The 23517-nt window shown below is 56.8% G+C and overlaps 1 protein-coding gene across 1 annotated transcript in view; it reads right to left on the bottom strand.

Moving 5' to 3' along the window:
* ANK2 (ankyrin 2) overlaps positions 1–23517 on the bottom strand; it is a 180106-nt gene that overhangs the window by 17959 nt on the left and 138630 nt on the right. Inside the window, exons 31-38 of the mRNA XM_081090714.1 lie at positions 20899–21127; positions 20079–20204; positions 17731–17853; positions 15633–15665; positions 13963–13984; positions 5041–11088; positions 3571–3645; positions 880–1011 (exon numbers count right to left, since the gene is read on the bottom strand). Of these exons, the coding sequence (XP_080946840.1) occupies positions 880–1011; positions 3571–3645; positions 5041–11088; positions 13963–13984; positions 15633–15665; positions 17731–17853; positions 20079–20204; positions 20899–21127 (6788 nt within the window). The remainder of the gene's footprint in view (positions 1–879; positions 1012–3570; positions 3646–5040; positions 11089–13962; positions 13985–15632; positions 15666–17730; positions 17854–20078; positions 20205–20898; positions 21128–23517) is intronic.

Below are 23517 nucleotides of genomic sequence, written 5' to 3'. Positions count from 1 at the left end.
TTTGAACTTAAGACAAAAGCCAAAGACTTGTTCAGCATGAGCACAGCCCCCCTATGGCACGGGAGATGCTCATCACAGGAAAAGTGCTTGCTGACTCTGTGAAGGTGAAGTCTAACGGTTCCCTCTCTTCTTATTGGTGAAATCCTGCAAAGGCCCCAGATGGTGAGGGGCGTGCGGAGACAGAGGTGAATGAGGGGCTCTGGCCGGAGCTGTGGAGACGCTCAGGGAAGCGGCCTCTGAGACAAGCGAGGGTGGGAAGTGTACGTGACTGCCGAGGTCACATGGCCACACACAGCACTGGGCGACTATCTGCTCCCCCAACCTTAGTTATTTAGCAGTTCAGGCAGGAGGAGCAGGAGGTACAGTCACTGCCAATAAAACACGAGAATGAACCCAACTGTGTCTATCATCAATGTTTAGAAAATGTAGGACTTTAATAACATTCCTGCCTGGCTGCTGTGGCTCAGTGGTTGAGTGTTGACCTATGAACCAGGAGGTCAGGGTTCGATTCCTGGCCAGGGCACAGGCCTGGGTTGTGGGCTCGATCCCCAGTGTGGGGTGTGCAGGAGGCAGCCGATCAATGATTCTCTCTCACTGCTAATGTTTCTCTCTCTCTCTCCATTGCCTTCCTCTCTGCAATCAATAAAGTCTATTTGAACAAGTAACGTCCCTGCTAGCAGCTGGGCTGCCGCCCTCCCCCAGTGACACTGGCTGCAGGAACCCAGCACAGGGGTCTCAGGACAAGAGGTTTTAGAGACGCTGTGCATGTTCTTGTGGTGGCAGCCGTGCTCGGCGCCTGTCATGTGACCCGACGGAAGGGCAGGAAGGCACGTCTGGGCCGCCACCTGCTGCCCCGCCCGCCCTGCCCGCGCCGCCTACCCGTGGCCAGCCTCCCGTCCCGCTCCAGCCAGTACTTGAGCAGCGCGTGGCTCTGGTCCTGCAAGGAGTTGGGGTTCTCCACCCGGATCTGGTGGATCTGCTCCTCGGAGAAGTCCAGCTCTCTGGCCAGTTCTGGAAGAGATGCCGCCGCCTGTGAGCGGGAGCCTCGGAGCTGGCGCCCCACGCCCGCCGGGTTCTGGGCAGGGCTCTCCGTGCTGCCCGTGACGGGACCACGGTCCCCACGCAGGAGCATGAGGCGCACACACCTTTGCTCTCCTGATGCTAGTTCTAGACTTCCCTTAAAGCTGCATCTAGAACTGTTCACTGTCCTGGTGGAAAGAGTAGGTTGGAGGCTCTGGTGATAAAATACGTGTTATGTGGTCCCGTTTAATTAAAAAATGCAGACGAGACCATTAGTGCCGACTCCTGCTCTTAACCAGCATTATGGGAAACAAACCCCTGCAGCAGGAGACGTGGCCACTTCCCGCCCTGGTCACCCTTCGGGACAGACGTCTTCCGCACATCATTCCTGTGCTCAGCACTGCACTTGGCACACACTGGTTGTGGCTGCATGATGGTGGCTGAATAAATTCCTGTCTCTGATTTGATGTCACGGGAGTAACAGTCTAGGAAGACTTGCCCTAGACTTGTCCTTGCCAACACTGACATGCTGCGTGGATGCCTGTGCTCTGTGGGGTGTGCGTGTGCAATGAGAGGTCTGCTTGGAGGGCAATGTGCCAATATCTTTCAGAATTAAAAATGTAGCCAGCTGGCGTGGCTCAGTGATTGGGCATTGACCTCTGAACCAGATCACGGTTTGATTCCAGGTCAGGGCACGTGCTTGGGTTGCAGGCTGGATCCCCAGTCGGGGGGGAGGCGGCGTGCAGAAGGCAGCCAGCCGATCAATGATTCTCTCTCATCACTGACATTTCTCTCTCTCCCTTCCTCTCTGAAATCAGTGGAAATATACTAACACACACACACACACACACCCTTTACCCAACAATTCCGCTCCTAGCATGTGCCCTCCAGCTTTGCTCACAAAAACATCCCAGTGCACGCGCACTGATCACATTAGCAGGACACAACCACATGCCCAGCAGTGAAGACCACTGGCAGTTACAGCACCTCCACAGAATTCAATGGTCATTTAAAAGGACGAGCTGGATGCATCTCTGGTGATGGACTATTTATGCGATTTAAGTAAATTTGCTTCTTTTTAAATAAGAGGCATGCATGTGAGCACTGCATGTTTTCTGAATGCATGGACGTCCCCGCAGTCACCTCTGGGGCACGAGGTCAGAGGACCAGACATAGGCGAGACACTTTTTTACTTTTCATTTTCATACCACTGTGTATGGTTGTAGGGTCTTACTTTTCAATATGTCTAATGATATTACATTTAATACGTATGTACATATAAATCTAAGAAACAACATAGCCCTGGCTGGTGTTGTTCAGTGGTTAGAGTGTCGGCCCATGGACCAAAGGGTCACAGGTTCGATTCCTGCTCAAGGGCACCTACCTGGGCTGTGCAGGTCCAACCCCTGGTCCCAGTTCGGCCGCTTGCGGGAGGCAAGCAACCGTGTCTCTTTCACATTAATGTTTCCCTCTCTCTCTCTCCCCCCACTCCCTCCCTCCCTCTCTCTCCAAAATCAATGGGAAAATATCCTCTGGTGAGGATTAACAACAACAAGAGGAGGAGGAGGAGGAGGAGGGGGAAGGGGGAGGAAGAAGAGGAAGGGGGAAGAGGGAGGAGGAGGAGGGAGGAGGAAGAAAGAAAAAAACGAAATAAAGTAATTCTGAATGTTACCTATTCATTAAGTCAACTAGGGATATTTGCTGTCCTTCCTTCCTCTGAATTCCTCAATTAAATAAATCTGATCAGTTTTTAAAGAAAATGGCTATTCTTCCTGCTTCTAGTCACTTATTGCACATTATTGATTATCTTTGCTATGGGCATTTTGGTCTCCTATTCATCACCAAATCTTTAAGAAACTTAAAGACGACAAACATTAATTTTACACCATTTGTTTCAATCAGGTAGTCACAGGTGATACAAGAGGAAGTCAGACCAAAAAAGGGAAAGAAATAAAAGAAAGCCAGAGGCTGTAACCTGTCCAGCCCGGGCGAGGTGAGAGGGAGCCGTGATTTATAAATCATACTGATCTCAGGATTCACTTTTCCTCAGTAAGTCACTGAACATGTATTATAATTCCTACTCTCAAGCATTCCCGTTTCTCATAGCCACATGCACTTCAGCATTCGCCCAGAGCCTCCGTCAGCACCGCTCTCCACGGAGACCCTGAGACACAGTGTCCAAAACAAGGAGCCCTGGTCAGTCTCACATGAAACGCTAGAGCGACCTCCGGCAATGGTTTTGAAAATCAGCCCTCTCCCCGAAGCTTAGTACCCACAGCCCCCACAGAAGTGCTGTGGGGCGGGCACATTCTTAGACTCTCCCATAGTCTCCTATTGTCCTGAGTCCCAGGGGCGAGAGGCCTGCCCCAGTTCCCAGGACGGTTCACAGAGCCCTGGTCTCCTACCCTGCACTGTATTCTTCTCGCTGTCCCTCGGGTCTTCCTCAAGGGAAGGAAAAGGAGACCCTTCTCATTGTTCATGACCCGTGGCTGAGGCCACCTTGTCATTCACAACCAGCGGGCTTTGTTGGAAAGGGGCCGCTCGTATTACCTGTCCAGCTGAAGCCCAGGTGGTCGGCGATGTAGGCCAGCCGCTCCTCCATCCGCTCCTGCGCATCCTGCTGATCTGCACAAGGTCAAGAACAGAATGGCCATGGCTGTCTGTGCCGGGAGAGGATCCCGCACTGACCATCCACAGAGAGGAAGTCACTTGTCCAAACAGTCGATGGTCGCACCATCGCGCTATTACCCTTACATCACGCGAGTGTGTGTGCCTGGTTTCTGGAATGGAATGGGAGGAAGTCTGAGACATCATGGAAACCACGTGCTTCCCATCTCTTCAATCAAGACCAGTCCCTGCACTAATTCTGAAGCTGTGATGTCTAGCCAGCGTCACACTCCCCTTCCCGATGGCCCCAGAGAACACTGCCCACCAGGAAACGATCACCCTCCTTGTCAGATGCCCGGAGCTCGGAGCTGGGCTGCAGACGCAGAGGGATGGGTCGGGCCACGCCTCGCTCCAGGCCACACAGGTCCCTCCCACCCGAGGGTCACATGAGACTGAGGCCTGGTCTGGCCCGAGACCACACCTGCCTTGGCCGTGGTGACCCTGGGGGAGGGCAGTGAGGGACGTGTTTGCATGGACGTCTTTTGGGCAAAGTTTTTGTCTGCTGACCAACAAGCAAGCGCTTCTATTACCCCCACAAACTGTGACGTTCCATTCATGTTTAACCCCACGAATGGACGGGCAGTGTTCTAGATCACGGGTGTGACACCCCCTATCACGCAAATTTAAGAGCCCTGGTCTTTATTGCAGAGAAACTGGAAGCTCCGGGGCCACTTCTCAGCGCCATCTGCGGTTTCCATGGTGATAACTCAGCGCCATCGGCCCTCACAGTCCACTAAGGCATGCACGACTGGAGTTTTGTTGTCTGCTGCTTCCAACCGGGCCGCGCCAATGAGAAGCACCGTTTACCTTACGCTGGTGTGTGAACATGTGACCAGTGGGATCTGAAATCCAACCTTTCTGAGTCAAAAACAGATCCACTAAACTGGAATTTCCTATGTGAAATCTTCTTGAGCAAAGGGCATCCTAATGATGACAAAAATTACGTGTCAATTATCTTCAAGTACAGAAAGGTGAAGAAAAGCCACGGATCCGGATAATACAGACAAACCCAACACACTCGGTGCAAGAGCAGGCATGCTGGGCTGCAGGCTGGGCCCGGCCCTGCAGAGCAACAAAACTCCCTGTGGGCGCGGCTCGCGTGCGACGGCCGGCCGGACGAGGCAGGGCCGTGGCCAGTGTGGTCACGTTCCCACAAGCATTCTCACGGCTCAATCTTGAGATTGTTTTCACAGACAGGAGTGTACAGAGAAAGCACACAACACGAAGGGCTCACACAAACACAGGAGCCACTGCGGAAGCTGAAAGAAAACGAGACTCGAGCCACCAAAGGAAACAAACGGCACAGCGACACAGCTCGTGACATGCGGGGCCCGGGGAGCCCGGGGGCAATACCTTCCGTGGGGTCATGGCCACTCTCATCGGGGATGCGCTCAATCAGAGTCTCAATGGGCTCATCCCAGATGGGCCTGGCGTCAAAGATGTCCTCGGGGCCCGCACGCTCGGGCGCGGCAGGTGGCAGGCTCTCGATCACCGAGGCTTCCAGGGCGCTACTGCTCTCGTCATCCGAGACTGCCTCCTGCTCCCTCTCTGCCTGGCTGAGCCTGTCCACTAGCTTGGACGCCTCCTCACTAATCTCCTCGAAGAACTCTATGGAGTCCCTGTAAAGGTCAAGGAAGTGCTCCCTGCTCTCCCGGGTGGGGCTTGGGGCCCCCCTGCAGGAAGATGGGGCGCCTCTGCTCTTCACCGGCAGGCGGGAGGCAAACACCTTGGGTCTCGAGGCTGCGGCCTCCGACTCGAGGGTGAGCTCCTCCGCCCACTCCCCACTCTCTGCTTCGGCCTCCGCACAGCTTGGAGCTTTCGCTGGACTTCTGGTCTTTGAGTCCCAAGGCCTGGCCTCCAAGTCAGAGGTGCCCCTGTCATCTGCGGCCCTGCCTGGCACGTCCTGTCCCTGAGGAGGCCCCGTCTTCTGCAGGGAGGAGTGCAGAGGCGAAGGCTGCGGCCCGGCTGCGTGGGGGGGCGCCTTCACGGGGATTTTGGACCTGGGCTTTGTCTCCTGCTCGCTCCTGTCCTCACCTGGGCTGGGCAGCGGGCTCTCCTCGGCAGGGGCCGGGGCGGGGGCGGCAGGGGGCCCGGGCCGGACCGGGACCTGGGACTGGCTCTCCGAAGGAGGCACGCTCTCTGTGGCTGCCGTGGGGATCTCAATGACTGACTTCTGCTCCTCCGGGGAGGAGTCAGGAGAGGCATCGTCCTGTCCTGAGACTCCGGACCCAGTGACCGCGGAGACGTCCACTGGGACCTGGACAGCGGGCGGCGGAGGTGTGGCGCCCCCGGGCGTGGGGGGCAGGTCCTCGGCGCCCACAGAGGCAACCGACGTGTCCAGGGGGGCTGGGATCCCTGTCGGGGAGCAGAAGTGACTGTCGGGAGCCGGGGCTCCCGCTCCCTCCTCACTCGGGTCCGAGGGGAGCGCGTCAGCCAGGTCCGTGTCTTCTGATTCTGAAGGTGCCAGTGACCGAGCTGGTGTCTCCGGCGCTGAGGGCTCGGCGGCAGCCCCGCCTCCTGCCACGTCCTCAGAGACGGTCTCCTCCTGGGAGTCCGGCCCAATTTGGAAAAAGTGAAAGCCGTCCTCGGCGTAGGACCTCTTGGTCATGTCGATGGCGCCGCTCCGGGTCATCTCGAACAGCTTGCCCTCCTGAAACAGGAACGGGTTCTGGTCGCCGGTTGGGGTCCCCTCTTCGGTGGGGGTCCGGGCCGGCGTGGTGTCTGGGGTGGTGCCCTGGGACGGCCTGTCCGCCATCAGACCGAACACCTTCTGCTCCTCCTCCTTCACGCGGGCCTCGAAGGCTTCGTCATCCTCCCGGATCTCGCTCCAGGAATCCGAGTCCACGTGGCTGGTGGTGATGACGACTGAGCTCACCTGCTCGCCGGGGACTGCAGAGGCGCAGGGCCGCGGGGGCCCGACGGACGCAGGGGCGCCATCCGCCTGCGTCTCCCACAAGGTGCTTTCTTGCGTGGATTTCATGCTCTGGCCCTCAAAGCTGCACTCTCTGCTTGAAACGGTGGCACGGGAAGAGCGGACCACCGCCACGCCTTCCGCCGAGGACGTGATGGCCACAGAACACGCTTCTGCTGAGTGAGAGCTCGTGTATCTCGCCTCTGTCTGGGTTTTGCTCTCTTCGCTGGAGAAAAAAGACTGGGGAGGAACGTTTTCATACGGGCTTGTGATGTGAAGGTCACAGGCGTCCTCGGTCCCGGCGCGGTCGGAGCCCGGGCCGTCTGTGGACGGTGTGTCTGTGTGAGTGGTGGTGGCGGCGAGCGTGGGGCAGGCCCTGGGGAGCCTCCCGGGGGCGTGGCCAGGTCCTGCGGCCCCCATGTCCGTGGTGGGAGGTGCAGAGACGAGGTCTTCGTCTGACCCTCTTCCTTCAGATGCTGGACCATCGGGCCCCGGGGGCGGCGGTGAAGGGCCTTCGCTGGGGAGCGCAGCGCCTGGGTGCGCCTCTCCCTCCGAGTCCTTCTTCTCCGGGGGCGGCGGGGCCAACGGCTCCTCCCAGCCAGCCAGCTCCTCCTGGACATCAGCATGGGGGGCGCCACAGGGACCCGAGGGGCTGGGCGAGGCCCAGCTGCCTGTGCTCCCCGCTTCACACCCGAGGCCCGCGCAGAGCTGGGGCTGGTCAGCATCTCTGTCCGGGCCGTCGGAGGCCGGGCCCGGGCTCCCGGGGCGACCCGCCTGGCTGCCTTCCGGCAGATGAGGTGCGCACGCTTCTTCTCCCGACGCCCCGGGCCCCTGAGCGTCCTCGCGCACCCTGAACGTGTACTGCTTGGAGGCCGTCGGCTGGAAGGGCGTTTCCTCGGGGCTGGAGCTGGAGTCCACGCTGGATGGGAGCGGGGACGGCGGCTGCACGTGGATGACCGGCTCCGGGAGCAGGCCTGGGTCGGCGCCCGCTCTCTGCAGCCCCAGCTCCGGCTCGCTCTCCGAGGAGGAGGACGCGGTCCTGCTGCCGGCAGTCACCACCACGGGGACGGCACGCCTGTCCTCGGTGTCCTGCCCCCGCGGCCCGCCCACGGCCGCCGGACGCGCGGTGTCGGGCTGGGAGGAGGAAGGGCCCTCGGGCTCGGGCTCGGGCTCGGGCTCTCTCCGGGGACCCCTCTTCTGCTTGGCTTCTAGCTCGAGCTCATCAAAGGTCTTGATCTTGGCGGCCATTTTAAACATCTCCTCCTCAGGGGTGAACCTCTTTCTCTCCCCGTTTTCCACGTCCTCCTCTGCGCATTCGGGAATCACAGCTGGTTTGGGGGGGCTTGTGCCTGAGGCCTTGGGGGTGACCTCGTAGCTGATTTCTTCAGAGCTGGGGGTGTCGGGGGACAGGGGGCTCTTCCCTGAGCTCTCCACGAGGGACGTCTGCTCGAGACTGTCGTCCTCGGCGCTGCCGTCGGGGTCGCGGAGCAGCCGGGCCCGCACGGAGGCCCCCTCGGAGAGGAGCTCCGCTCTGGCGACAGCGGCGGGGAGAGGAGAGGGGCCCGGGAAGGCGCCGGCCTTCACCTTGGGCTCCACAGGGCTGCCCTCCAGGGAGTCGCGGCACGGGGACTCGCGCAGGGGGCTGGGCTCCAGGGAGTCCGGGGTTTTGTGGGAGGAGTTGTCCTCCAGCACGGGGCTGGCCTCCAGGGAGTCCTGGTGGCTCACCGCCAGGGACTCGTCGGCCCCGGGGCTGAGGACCTCGGTGTCAGGCTGACGGAGGGGCAGCTCCAGGCCTGGAGGGCTGCGGGGGGCGGCCTGGGCCTGGCCAGTCGCCACGGGGGCCTCGGGCTCGGGGCCCGTGGGTCTCTGAGCTCGGGGCTCAGTCCGTGTCTCGTGGGCAGGTGGACCGTCCTCCCCGGGCACGCCCTCAGGCAGACGGGCAGGAGCCTCCTTGGCTGGGGACACAGCGCAGTGGCCCAGGCCGCCGCCGCCGGGGGTGGGGCCCGTCTCTCTGGGCAGGTCCGGGGCAGCCTCCGTCACGCCCCTGGCTGCGGGCTCAGAGCCCCCGGTGACAGCCACGCCAGGCTCTTGGGTGGCGTCGCCAGTGTCTTTGGTGGAGGACCGCTCTTCACCCGAATGACTGCCTGTTTCTAAGGGGGTGGTTTCACTGGGCTCCCCAAGTTGCTCCTGGCTTTGCTTTGGTGAGAAAGAAAGGCTCTCTGGGCTGGTCTCCGGGGTCTCGGCCAGGCCCTCGTGCTTGTAGCTCTCCTCTGAGCTGGCCTGGGGGGTCCCCTCCATCAGGCTGCCACACGGGGACCCCACCGCCCCCTCCTGCCGCAGGTTCTCCCAGCTGCCATCCAGGCGGAAGGCCAGGCCCGGGAGCAGCTCCCCGCTGTCCAGCTCCGGCTGGAAGGCCCTGGGGAAGGGGCTGGTGAGCACCTGCTCCGGGACCAGCTGTGCCTCCGCCGGCTCCGGCTCCTCCCGGTGGCAGAACTGCTGGTACCGGGCGTTGTCCTCCAGCTCCTGCCTAATCACCGCCGAGAAGTCGGTGGAGGTTCTGCGGTTGGGGCTGATCTGGGGGTCCCCATTGCCCCGCTCGTCCGGCTCCTCCCCGAGGGCCTGCCCCACAGGTGGCGGCATCCTGTGGCCCGACACCGGCTCCTTCCCTCCAGCGGCGTTTTCTCTCGGCCCGGAGGCGCCTGTGGCCACAGCTCCCGGGAACCTCTGGCCGGGCTTGGGGGGCGGACTCCCGGTTTTCGGGGTCTCTCTCTGGGCGGGCCCCTGCCCCTTTTCTTTCTCTGCCCGAGCCCGGCCCTTTTCCTGCGGCGGCTTTGGTTTGGGGGATTTGTGCTCGAAGAGTCCGGCCTTGTGTTTGGACGGGTCCTGACCTGACTGAAAGGCCTTCATCAACTCCCGCACGGACATGGTCTCCTCGATGCGCTCGGTCCTCGAGGTGGGGGACACGGGGGCTGCCTTTTCCGTTTTCCCAGACGGGGGCGCCGAGAGGCGCTTCTCTGCTTTCCCAGGGGCTGGCCCTGGGGGGTGCTTTTCCGTCCTGGCTGCCAGGGACACGGGCAGGCGCTTGTCTGTCCTCCCTGGCGATGCGGGTGCATGTTTATCTATCCTTCCCGATGGCGACGCAGGTGGGTGTCTGTCTGCTCTGCCTGAAGGTGATACAGGTGAGTGTTTCCCGTTTTTGCCTGACAAGGATGCAGGCGAGTGCCTATCGTTCTTCGTTGATGGAGACACAGGCGAGGGCCTGTCGTTCTTCGCTGAGGGAGACACAGGCAAGTGTCTGTCGTTCTTCGTTGATGGAGACACAGGCGAGTGTCTGTCCGTTTTCGTTGAGGGAGACACAGGCGAGTGTCTGTCGTTCTTCGTTGAGGGAGACACAGGCGAGTGTTTGTCCGTTTTACTCGGTGGTGATGGGGGAGGATGCCTGTCGGACTTGGCGGAGGCGGCGAGGGAAGAGTGTCTGTCTGCCTTGGAGGTCGGGGGGGCAGGTGCCCGCCTGTCGGACTTCAGAGGGGGCGAGGCGGCTGGTGGCAGCCTGGGGCTGGCCCTCCGGGGCACCTCCTCTCTGCCCTTGACTCTGATGGGCAACTTGCTTCGACCTTTCTGTTCGTCTTCCACCCGCTTCTGAAGGGCCTTCACTTTGTCCTTGATGGAGCCGATGGGCGTCTCTTCCACCAGCGGCGACGTGGCCTTTCCCGCGGGCTGCGGCTCCGGAGCCAACCCCGCGTCCTCCTCCGCGGACTCCTCGGAGCTGCCCTTTCGCAGCCCCAGCTTCCCCGTGCCGGCCTGTGCGCCCTCCGCATTCTGCGTCAGGTCCTCCCTCAGCTTCCTCCGTGCGGGCTTCTTCACGCCCAGGCCCGGCTTGCGCTCCTGCGCTCTCTGCGTCCCATCTCGGGGAACGTCCTTCCCCTGGCTCCCAGCGCGCCCGGCCCCGGCCGCCCGGGGCACTGGCTGCGGGGCCCCTTTGGGAGAGGCCGTGTAGGAGCTCAGGTCCTCAATGAGGTAGTTGACCAGCCCCGTGGCATCCTTCTGTCCCTGGGCTGGGGTCTCCCTCGCTAGTCTCACTTCCACACAGGGGACCTCGGGGACTTCCAGGGGTGCCCTCTGCTTGGCCTCCGCTATCTCCTCATCACTGACAACTACCCACTCCTCGTCCTGCTGGGGCCCCTGCTCACGGCCTTCCCCTTCGGAGCACCCCCCCCTCAGGATCTCGTTCACCTTCTCTAAGTCCTCCTTCACTTTCTCCACGATTTCAAAGGGCTCCCCCGGCTCCTCCTGGGAGGGCCCAGCCGGCTCCTTGTCCCTGAGCGGCCCCGCCCTGTCGGCCGCATCTGTGGTCAGCAGGGCACTCATCTTCAGCAGGCCCTGCTTCATCTCAGAGACTTCCGAGAGCAGATCCGGGCTCGCCAGGGCTGGGGCCTCAGTGACCAGCTGGCTTTTCAGGACAGATGTTTCTGTCGACTCTGTCTCATCGTCTTGGATATGCATGGAAAGCATTGGAAGTAAAATGGAAATCAGACAAGAAATTGGCAAATGTAACCAGGACCAAGGACACAGGGTCTTCCTGGCGCGGTGGGAGGGACAACAAAATGGGCAGGGTGGCGGATCCACGAGGTCTCAGGAGACAAAGCAAAGCAAGGCTAAGGGGAACTGAAAGGAAAATGAGCAGGAAATAACTTGCTTCACTCCTCACTTGTCGCACACCCACACTTACAACAGCGCTGAGACCAGCCGTCGACACACACGCCGATGGCGTCACAAACCAACACAGAGACAGGCAGGGACAGCACACGGAGGCATCTCAAGATTGTTCAGACGGCACAGGTGGATGTGGAAAGAAAAAGACACGGAGGAGGGAACGCAGCCCCAGGGACTGCAGAGCCCATTTCCTCTGGCAGAAAGCCAGGCGTAGCCACGCAGGGTGCGCGCTCCTGCTCGCTGTGCGCCTCCGACCGCACGCAGTCTGGAACCGGCTCCGTTCGGCCACACAAGGACTATACCCCACGTCTCTGAATCCGCTGCAAACCGGCTTTTCCGCTAAGGAAATGCACACCTAACAGTGAGACACGGTCTGGGGCGGAGAGGCCTGGCCCTCTCCTCGGAGCCGCCTCCTTGTTTAGACACTTACAGGAAAGACCAAGGAGGGGAGAAAGGAAAAAAAAAACAACCACAAACAACCGTGGCGAGGACACATCTGTGAGTCCAGAGTTAAAACGTGATGCAGAGCAACCCCAGTCGGAGACACGCACACAGACACACACAGCTGTGTAAGCCAAGTTATTTCCATGCAGAGCGGAGCGGGTGAGGGGAGGCAGGCAGGAGGCGGTCGGGAAGGGACAGACAGCGGGACCCACTGTGGGGAAGCCCAGCACCGGCTGCGGGGCGGCGCTCAGGGCGGCCGGTGGGCCCAGGCAGGGCAGCGCTCAGGGCCCGCTCACGGGTGGCCCAGGGGCAGCCCTCCTCAGCCCCTGCAGGGGCACTGTTTTACACCCAGCTGCGTGTTATTTAATAATCACCTTTAAACTAAAATACAGCCAAACATCCGTCTATATTTGAAAATGTAAAACGGTCACAGCACCGAGGGGCCGGGGAGGACCCAGGCGTTACAGGCGCGTTTCTTCATCACGATGGAGCCTGATGCTTGGCTTCAATTTTAACCCCCAAGTTTGTATCCACGGAACAAAGAAACTGGCCGTTTAAATGCACACAGTGGTTCTGAACAGGGAAGGGGAGAGCAGAATGAAATCTCTTTAAAAAAGGAACTGTCCCACTTGCGTGATTCAGTGGTCGAGCCTCGACCTACGAACCGGGTCACGGTCCCATTCCCCATCAGGGCACAAGCCTGGGGCTGTGGGCGCGATCCCCAGTGTGGGGCGTGCAGGAGGCAGCCGGTCACTGAGTCACTGTCGTCACTGATGTCTCTCTCTTTCCCTCTCCCCTCCTCTCTGAAATCAGTAAAAATATATTTTAAAACAAAGAATTAATGAAGGTAATCTAACCTATCATCTTTTCAAAAAACGAAAAGTGCCTTCTCTTGAAAAAAATAAGTATTTGTTGAGAAAGTCTCTGTGAATATGCATTTATAAAAATATATTAAAATAATTTGTATCAATATAGATTTGCTCAAATATAAACCAATGAAAACGTCCTGTTCCCAAATGCTGCTGTAAGACGAGGGTGAGGAGACTCGCTGAAAAGCGTTCCTGCGAGTCAGCAGCAAACCACACTGTGCGCCCAGACAGCTGTTTCCAAGCCCCCAGACCACTGCTCGGGGCCAGACGCCCGCACTAACCGGGCTCTAGGTTTTCTCCTCTGGGAAGCACCACCCCCAAATGTAGCTCATCAACACAAACCTTAAATCAGTGACCATTAAAAAAACGGATTTTCTTCTGAAGCATATGGGGCAGAAAAGCAAAAATAAATACATAAATAAAACCTAAAAAATTGCCAAGCTAGTGTGGCTCAGTGGTTGAGCGTCAACCTAGGAACCAGGAGGTCAGGGTCTGATTCCCAGTCAGGGCACATGCCCGGGTTGTGGGCTCCATCTCCAGTAGGGGGTGGGCAGCGGCAGTCAATCAATGGTTCTCTCTCATCATTGATGTTTCTCTCGCTCCCTCTCCCTTCCTCTCTGAAATCAATAAAAATATATTAAAAAACTAAAAAATTCAGGTTCTTCCACACAAGAAGCCCAAACTGCCAGAACAGGCCGGCGACCTACAAGGCTAGCATGCCGCGGCTCCGGCGGGTGCAAGGGCTGGGCACAGGCCCCAACACTGCTTCTCTCTGCACTGGGTGGTTTGGGGACCCGCATCCTGTGTGATTAGAAATCCTGGAGGTTTTACTGTGGGAACCCACGGCTCTTTTCCCGGAAAGCTCTCACAGAGGGCGGCCCGGCCTACAGCGGGCGCTCGGCTGCTTCACCACAGTGGGGGGGGGGGGGGGGGGGAGGGGGCGGCGGCGAGACAGGATCACATTCGCAGGTGCGGCCACAGAATCAGGAGCTCTCGAGGGCTCAGTGCTGGCTGCACAGCGAGTGATGCTGCCGTGTCGGTGGTGGAGGTGAGGTGACAATGGCGCGCTAACAGAGGGACAGACACGGGGGCCCCAACAAGCGGGCGCAGCGGGGAGCAGGGTGTCACAGGGGTGAGCGTGTAGGAGAATCACAGTGCTTCTCCGCCAATGAGGCCACAGTTAATGTGTCTATCATTTAACTGGCCAAGCGCTTTCTAAAGGCATGTTAATGATGACTCGGAGTATAAAACATAATGACTGCAGCAGTTAGTAATGGCCGCTAGCTCGCATGTCTGTAGTCAGCTTTCAAACAAAGGTAAGTTTACTTAAAATCTTACTTTTTTCTGATGTCACATCAACCTGAAAAAAAACACATAAAGTGAATGGTTAGAACAGTGTTCTCTCTCCCGTCTCCCCCCCCCCGGCCCAGCTCTGAGCTCCGAGTCAGTCACATGCGTGTGGGGACCCCGTGCGTGTGGGGACCCCGTGCGCTGGGCACAGAGCCCTGGCGGCACTTCCTCATGCGTTTCCTTGATTCTTATCCAAACTTTGAAAAAACGAATCTCTTCTAGATACCGTGGACGGGGAGCCCTCTCTAACATGTTTTTCCAGGGAAGACGGGCCCAGGGTACGCCTGTGTCAGAAATGCACCGTTACCAGGAAAAGGCCAGGGAGAGAGGGAAGCAGGCAATCAACGTGTCCACTTTGTGGAGCACAAATCGCATGCCAGGTGGCACGTTCCACGGACATGGTGCCCCTGTCACTCATCACAAGCCGAAGGACAATTCCTGGACAGAATGCACTGATCGCTGAACAGGTCCTGAGACGAGTCAATAGGAACTGTCCAGCATGGGAAAGGCTCATCGGAGGGTGGCTAGGTGGCTCCCAACTGCACTGCTTGGCTGGAGGGCGCGCGGCCTCCTCCTCCCAGCTCTGGGGCCGAGTCACCAGGCACAGGAAGGACGTGGATGGGAGACGGAGTGACTGGACAGTCGAGGGAGAAGACCTCAGTCTGGCCACAGGCTCCTGTGTCTGGTGAGTCTGTAACCCCCGCCCGCCCTGCTGCAGCCAGAGCTTCTCTGGACCGATAAGGCCTTACATGTTCAGCAGGTGGGTACAAGGGCATGTATTACATTTTTCTATTTTTGTATTTTGAATCCATCAGAATAAATTGAAAATAAAACTAGTATATTTGAAAACATTAACGTGCAACTACTAACAACCACACTTGTCTATCTTAGAGACAGAACCCTTATGCTCCTCGGTAAGTACAGGCTTCCCCAGGGACCTCTCTCATTTCCATGGTAACGCTGGGCATTTTCAGATTTCTACAAGGGACACCCCCCCAGCTTGAACTGCAGGAGCAGGTGTGACTGAAATGGCTACTCCTGCACGATCTCCGAGCCACGCTGCCTCCCTGCGGTGGGAGGCGCAGCCCTGCTTTGCTGGGGCACCAGGAGGAGCTGCGAGCAGCTCATGCGCACCCCCTGCGCTGGCACTGCCATCCCCTGACGGGGGAACAACAGGCTCCCCAGTTTTGGTCTCAGGGGTTCTCGGACTTTCTGGCCTGAAGACCCTTTAACTCTGACAAACGACCCAGGAGTCTGAGGAGCTGTGGTCTGTGTCTGACCCAGATAAGGAACATGTGTTACAAACATGGAGCTGAGGAAATGCTGGGACCCAAGGACACGTGCACCAGGACCACGCACACGTCCCGGAGTGCCGTGCGGGCGGCATCAGGTGAGGGGGCCCTGGAGGCCCCTGTGGTGAGAGGCGAGTGAGGGCCTGGGCTACACGACCAGGAGACGGTCTCTGCCAGCCAGCCTGTGAGAACCGCCGAGATGACGGGGCGCCTCAGCGGTGGGTAGAGAAGTAGGCACATGGCAAAGACGGGACAACGTTCTCCAGGGAAGCACGCCTGTCCTCACTGGCTCAGGGCGGTGGGCTACGGCCCGAGAATGCAGGGCACCGGCGCTCTGATGGGTCAGCGACAGGGTCACACAATTACCTCTTCCTCCTGCTCCGGATCCGACTCGGACTCCTTCGCCAGGCGCCATGCGGGATGGAAAAGAGCAGAGAGTTAGGAGGAAAGGTTAAGAACCGCCCGGCATGGGCGGGCGGCATTCAGTCAGGGCACTCTGACATTTTCTAACCGTTCAGCGAGAGGCGCACAAGCTAAAAAGGGTTGATTTAAACTCACAAGTCTGGAGACTCGAGACACAAAGGAACCAAAATTACGAAGATACTCATTTCAGACGCTAGGTCGCCGGCAGCCTCAAAGCTGGACCTTTAATGGGTTGGAGGGCACGGTGCTGGCTGGACGGGCTGAGAGCCACAAAGCAGCGTGTGGCGAGTATCGGCCTGACACATGGCAGCATGTCCGAGTTCTAGGGCTATCAACACCAGCAGATTCTATGCCCAGCTGTCTGGCTCTTTATACTTTTGTTTTGCGTTACGACTGAACGGAAAGCCGCCCTGGACCGTCACAGCATCAGCACCGCGTCTGCCCGGACAATGTGACGACAGGTGAGCGAGCCCTGGCTGTGGCTCAGGTGGTGGGGCGGAGTCCCGTGCACCCAGGTTGCAGGTTCCGTTCAGGTCGGGGCACGTGCCCGGGTTTGCGGGCTCAATCCCCAGGAGGGGGCATGCAGGAGGCAGCCAATAGGTAGTTCTTTCTCACCTTGCCTCTCTCTCTAAAAAATCAATAAAAATATTAAAATAAATAAAGCAAATGCTTTCTTCACGGCACACTGAAGGCTCACTGAACTCAGAGTCACAGCTCATTATCTTCACAGGAAAATAAGATTTATTTATTTTTATCAAATAAGAAGTTGCAATGCTGCACACGATGCCGTCAGCTTTTCCATGTGACTGATCTGTTTACAGGAATCACTCGTTAAGGAAACCAGACGGCGGGTAATAAGCAGTACCGGAAGTGCTTGTTTTATGGAGTCCAATGTAGGACTTTAAACATATTTCCCTCCGCCAGGGCTCACCCCGCTGCACCCTGTCCCCACCTCTCAGACACACTGCCTGGCAAGAGGCCGCAGCCTACTGGGCATGGCCGGGTGGGCTTCCCATGAGGAAGGGCTGCTGGTTAAACTATTTTTAAATAAAAAAAGTTATTCCCAACATATAATTCATTCAGCTGTCTTCCTTGGCTTGATAGAGTAATCAAGAATATTTCTGTGTAAGCAGGAGTCATCACAGACAATCTGCATCGGGAAGAGGCCTGCCTGGAGAGTTATACCCAGATGTAGCTGGACCTAGGGCAGGAATGAATGAATGTTTCCTTTGCAACAATATCTCAAATCTGCTCCTTGGAACATGGAAATGTTTTGCATACTAATCATGTTAAACCAGTTGAAAAATTAATTTGATACTCCTAAGATATTACAGGTAATAAAATGAACAGGTAATGCCTGACTGGCGTGGCTCATGGTTGACCTATGAACCAGGAGTTCACAGTTCGATTCCCAGTCTGGGCACATGCCCAGGTTGTGGGCTTGATCTCTAGTGTGGGGTGTGCAAGAGGCAGCCGATTGATGATTCTTTCTCATCATGGATGTTTCTCTCTCTCTCCTTCTCCCTTCCTCTCTGAAATCAATAAAAAATATATTAAAAAAATATAAATAAACTGAACAGTAATTATTTTAGCAACAAGACGCAATGTCAGGAGGTTGCTCTGCATGCGGTATTTAGAACCCACCTATGAGCTGGCGGAGAACCACAGCTAATGGCCCAACAGGTTTGGGTACCAGAGGCCCCAGCATGGTCCCAGGAGGGCACACAACAGCAATAATGAAGATGAAGTCAGTTATTTGCTTTTTAAAAACTAGTCCAAAAAGTTAAATCTTAAATTAAACATTTCTGTCTTCTGTATCCAATATGCGTTCATAGAAATCTTTCATCACAATGAATTCGATATGAAATAAGGTGGAGCTTCTTTTGTTCTGACTTCCATGGAAATTCACGGATTGACAGGGAACCCAAAATGACTGCTCCCTGTGGTGCATGCGAGGCCCCTGCGGTGCACGGTCCTGGATGGCAGATGCCAACCCCCGCCCCCCCCCCCCGCCCCAGCCGCACGCAGCGCCTCGCGGTACCTTGATGTACACAGGCAGGGTGATGTTCAAGTTGCAGATGGCCTGGTGCACCAGGCCTCGCGTGGACTTGGGCTCCTTCATAAATGACAGCCGTCCGCACGGCTCCTGAGTCGTGTCTCGTACCTTGGACAGGAAAGGCACGTGTGTCACCACACAGGACGCATGTGGCTTCTTTAAGGAGACGATTCCCCCAAGAACTGGGGGACAACGCATCTGAGAATGCCGAGTAAGGGTCTGAGGCTGCTCCTTTCTCCCTGTCCTTTTACAACTGACAACTGTTTTTTTAAAAATCATTCAGCTTTTTAAAAAAGTGTGGTCAAATGACATGGACAAAATTCACCTTTCCCACTCACGGTGTGTAAGTGCACAGCCAGTGGCGTCAGGCACGCACCCAGCTGTGCGATCATCACTCCTTTGCAGCATGTTGACCATCCCAAGTACCAACTCTGCCCCTGCCCCCGGGGACTGCCCACCTCCTCTGCCCGGCCCCCAGGGACTCGCTTCCACCTGCCTCTACACTTGCCTCCTCCGGGACCTCGGAGAGATGGACTGAGACCATGTCTGTCCTTTGTGCCTGGTTAATTTCACCCAACATATGTCTTCGAGGCCCATCCGTGTTGTAGCATGTGTCAGAATTTCATTGCCTTTTAAGGCTGAATAACATTCCATGGTGTGTATAGACCACTTTTGGCCTATCCATTCATCTGCAAATGGCTATTCGAGATGTTTCCATGTTTGGGTGAATAATGCTTTCGTGAACATCAGCGGGAAAGTAACCGAGTGCCCGCCCAGTCCTTGGGGCCTAGACCGAGGAGTGCAGTCCCTGGACCTACGGTCGCCGTGGGCTCACGCTGAGCACTGCGCACTGTTTCCCAGGGGCTGCAGCCTGTGACTTCCCACCAGCAACGCATCGGCCCCGTTCTCACTCGGCCTCACCAACACCAGTTTCCATTGTTTGGGTAACAGCTATTCTCATGGGTTCGGAGCAGTATCTCACTGTGGCTGGAATATGACTGCTGAGCATCTTTTCATGGGCTTACTGGCCACCTAACACCTTCCTCGGAGAAATGTCTATCCAGGTCCTCCACCCATTTCTGTATGGGGCTGTTTATAAACTGTGCTTGCACAGCAATGGTATCAAATGTTAGTTCAATCACACAGCTGTCTGTTCAGTGCTCTGCCGCCCTCAGCAGTTACTGCTCCATGGAGTGGCCTGCAGGACAGCTGTCATCAGGCAAAACTGGTGACCAGCAATGGCACCATGAGAGGCTCAGCAGAGATCTTGGGAGAACTCAATCGATCTAAAAAATTAAGCAGGTTGCCCAGCCTGAGTGGCTCAGTGGTTGAGCATCGACCTATGAACCAGGAGGTTCAATTCCGCGTCAGGGCACATGCCTGGGTTTCATGCTCCATCCTCAGTAGGGGGCGTGCAGGAGGCAGCTGATCAATGATTCTCTCTCATCATTGATGTTTCCATCTCTCTCTCTCTCTCTCTCTCCCTTCCCCTCTGAAATCAATAAAAAAAAATTTTAAAAAGATTAAGCAGCTGAACAGATTTGTGCTGGGAGAAACCATGAGGGGTTTGGTAATAAAAGGGTAAGAGATGATGAACTGCTTGGGAATCAGTCGCCTGAGGCTGGCCTGGGGAAAAGCGAGGGAGCCCAGCGCTGTCCTGTCCTGTGTGGGCGGGGCCTGGGGGCCTCCAGAGAAGTGCAATGCTCTGTGGGCGGGACAGTGAGTGGCGAGAGATGGTGCGGAATGGAATTACTACTTCCTTCCTGTTTCACAAGCCTCTCATTTATACGTGCCTGTTCCTCCTTAGGCGTGGAGTCTGGGGGAGACGTAATTATCATCGCCAAACTCTGCCCAGGACGAATGGTCTGAAGCAGACAGGGGGTTCGTGTGCACTGGGGTGTCTCTGGCGGCTGCTGAGTGACTGTGTGGAGGGCCTCGGCCGCCTGGGGCCATCGCACGTTAGGCTGAGCGGGTTCCTGGGCCTTTTGAGAGCACTTTGCTCTCCTCGCTGGTGACATTCGCACATTTAAATCACTTCAGCACAGAGATTTAAAAGGAACAACACTTTAAAGAGAGAGGCTTTCCTTTAAAATTTGAAAAAGCCAGTTTTTCTAATTAATGAATTGGCTGTTTGTCCTTAAACATAGTCTTAAAGTTGAATTTGAACTTCAAAAATGAAAATGGTTGGTTTTCCAGAACTTTAACATTTTATAGATATGGTTTAAATAATCGCTGAAAATGATTGAAAAGCAAATATCCTCTCCTTCTAAAAGAAGTTAAACCTGACTTGATGTAGAATAAAATGTACGTAAAAATTCCATATAGATAATTACCTTGACAAAGAGAGGAAGTCTGTTTTCTTTAAAGGCAAAAAAACTGAATATGTGATGTTGGCCACTCTTGGTTAACGGCACGAGATTGCCGAAGCAATCAACGTAGATGGGCTTTCCTTCCAGCACCTGGTGAGGCAGAGAGAGCAGCACGGACTATGGTAAGTGCAGTCATTACCTGTTATTTACATAAAGGAGTGGTGATCCCTGTTGGCATGTTAAGACCTGCCTACAACCATCACTCAATTGCTATGTCTTGTCCCCCGGTGGCCTCTGATGCTGACGCCCTTGTTTCTAACATGACCCCCAAACTGACAGAGCTTTAACTCCTGGAGTCCATCTTCTGATGGGGTCGTTTTTACATCCAATGAGTCACACTACCTGACCTCACCGTCCGCACCCACGCCGATGACGAGGCCTGAGATCAGCAGGAGTGGCAGAGGCCGGGGCAGCTCATGTCCACACTGACACCGAGGGTGCCCTTCCTGACAGCTGTCCTTACCACTGAAAGTTACTCCGAACGAGGAAAGACAAGCCTCCTCTGCCGCCGCCGCTTACACACTTCATCGCTGAGTCCTCCTCCCCCACGATGCTCCGTAAGAGAGCCCTTTCCCTCCTCCTCTCAGGATGGAGGCCGAGACGATCCTGACAGGACTGGCCCAGACGGACTAGGAAGAGCTCATGTTGGACCTTGACCTTCTAACTGACCAGGAGGAGGACTGGTCTTTTTTATCGTGCGGTTCTATTTACTAACCACTGCTTTACGTGTAATCTAAGAAGAAAGGCACAGACGACGTGTCATGCGTTGCTTTGGAACCCGCACCTCCACGTCCCGGCTGCGGGCCACCTCCGCGAAGTGCTCCTGCTGCTCCAGGGTCTTGTCCACCTTGTCGTCAGTCATGCAGAAGCACCGCAGCCGCGCCTCGATGGGGTCGTGCGACTTGGCGAACACCACAAACTTGGCCATGTACGGCACGCAGATGATCTCCCTGTACACCTGGGAGGCGAAGGCGACGGACTCCTGGATTTGCCGACAGTCGATCAGCCAGAACCTGCAAAGGATTTTAGGTCAGGCATCCAAACCAATGGACGCCAGCCCGGCCGGCGTGGCTCAGTGGCTGAGTATCAGCGTCAACCTGTGAACCAGGTCACAGTTCAATTCCCGGTCAGGACACGTGCCCAGGTTTTTGGGCTCCATCCCCGGTGTGGAGCGTGCAGGAGGCAGCCGATCAATGATTCTCTCATCATTGATGATTCTCTCATCATTAATGATTCATTCTCTCTCTCACTCTCTCCCCCCTCCTCTATGAAATCAATTAAAACAAATTTTTAAAAATCTTTGAAAAAAAATTGAATGGGTACCAGGTGAAAAAACCCCTCAGTTCCTTCAATATGATCGAAGTCATTAAGTGCCTCCTGGAAACAGGAGGTGGGAGATGATGAGACAGGTGGGCAGAGCGAGCAGGTCACTGGGGACCAGGTGTGCACCGCCAACCACTGCACCCGTATTTGTGATTTTCTTCCTTGGAAATGCTTCCCAGGGTCCAGCTTCTGAAATCTGCCCTGAGTCCCAGCACCGTCCGTGGGGGGAGCCTGGGGCCATCGCAATGGGTCCTCATGGGGGAGCCCTGTACCCCTGATGCCCCCAATCTTCCTCTCATATCCTGAAACTCTTCTCAATAAACTCTACCCAGTGTTTCATATTTTTACTCTTTTCCAAAACACTCTCCCACCACCGAGGTGGATCAATCGAACCATTTGGAAACCTGCTTTCTCGGCAGAACTCGCGGGCGTTGGGCATGGCTCCCAGAGGAAGTCACTGCTCTGTGCTCCTTCCTGGCTGGTGGCCTCATGGGCCTGTGACACGGCCTGGCTATGTCCCCGCAGTGTCACTGCTCAGGGCACTGAGGTTGCTGAGCCTGCCCAGCGTTCCCTGACCACCACCCCCCGCACCCCCCAAGGAGGGACCATTCCGCTGAGAAAGCTGAGGCCGCCAGATGCAAAGTGTTAGCCATACCCTGTCGCCCTGAAACCTCGCTCCGCCTATTACTGCCTCCTCCCCTCGACTCCTTCCCGCCATCTTTCCACGCCCGAGGTTCCCTTTCCCTTGTCACCGGTTCCTTCCTGTCCCTCGTCCACGCCTCCCCTTTTTATCAGCGTTTGATGAGATACACGTAACATAACACTCGCCATGCTGGCCACACCGAAGTGCACACGCAGTGGCATTATTACACTCACAGCCCTGGCTGCCGTTACTGACCATTTCCACCCCTTTCCGTCTTCCCGGACAGAACAAGGTCCCCCAAACCCTGACTGCGAACTGCCCCGTCTCCGTGCACTTGCCTATTCTGGGGACCTCGTACGTGCGAACGTCCGGCTACTTCCTGCAGCGTCACGCTCTCAGGGCCCAGCTCCGCCGCTGGCTCCTGGCGGCGCTCCGCATCCCTGTCCTCTTTGCTTAGACTCACTCACGGTGCTCACTGCTCCCTCCGTCGTCGGGGGGTGAAATGGGGAACACGGGACACAGGAGCCGCCTGGCCTCCCGAGCAGGCCTCCCTCAGCACTGCCGCAGCCACGTGGCAGCTCTGGTCTGACCTCCGACCTCAGATGTCTGCTGCTCGCCCCCACCCTGCTGTGTCTTGTCCATGGTCCGCTCTCTTGCCCCTCAGGCTCCTGCATGTCTCAGGAGGCACCTCCTCTCGGGCGCCTTCTCTGCCCCTGGCAGGGCCCCTTAACCCTCTCCTCAGCACCTGTCATCTCTGGAGCGACAGCGGGGCCAGCACCCCAGCTGCTGCCCATGTGTGCCCTTCTGCTCTGTCCCCTGAACAGGAGTTTAAGCTCTAACCCCCTCAGCCTGTTTTCCCATCTATAAAATGGACACAGTACCAAGTCACTGTCGTGATGAAATCAAACGCGTGGGAAAGTGCCCAGCATTCCCTTGCCGGTCACACACGGGAGCTGATGGTAAAGGGAGTGAGCGAGCACGTGAAACAAGACTGGACAGCGTCCGCGCAGTGAGGACGCGAGACACAGACACACACGGGTCAGGCCTCCTGGTCACCTAGACCTCGAGCCCACCTGCACACGCATGTCTCTCGGACCCCTGATATTCTGCTGGGAAGGAGCTCAGGCTGCGCTGGGCAGCAGGGCGTCTACCATCCCCCAGGCTCTGGGACTGGACCATCGGTGGTGGCCGCTCCGGGAGGCCGGCCCCACAGGCAGAGCTGCCAATCACTGACTGTCCTGAGATTTCAACCTGACTGGCTGAGCTTTGTTACTGTATCATCACTATTCACTTTGCTGGCAAGCAGGCCCAGTTTAAAATATGAAAGTTAATACAGATTGTATTTAAAACCAACCAGAAAAACTCACTTTTAAAGAACACAGAAACAAAAGAAAAAGCAAAATCCCTGGGGGTGGGGCCTGTGTGGCCTCGGGCTGC

This window comes from Myotis nattereri, assembly GCF_964212035.1.
Source record: "Myotis nattereri genome assembly, chromosome: 5".
In the NCBI taxonomy this organism is placed as follows: Eukaryota; Metazoa; Chordata; class Mammalia; order Chiroptera; family Vespertilionidae; genus Myotis; species Myotis nattereri.
The sequence above is the reverse complement of the archived record's forward strand: the minus strand, read 5'-3'. Positions and strand labels throughout refer to the sequence as shown.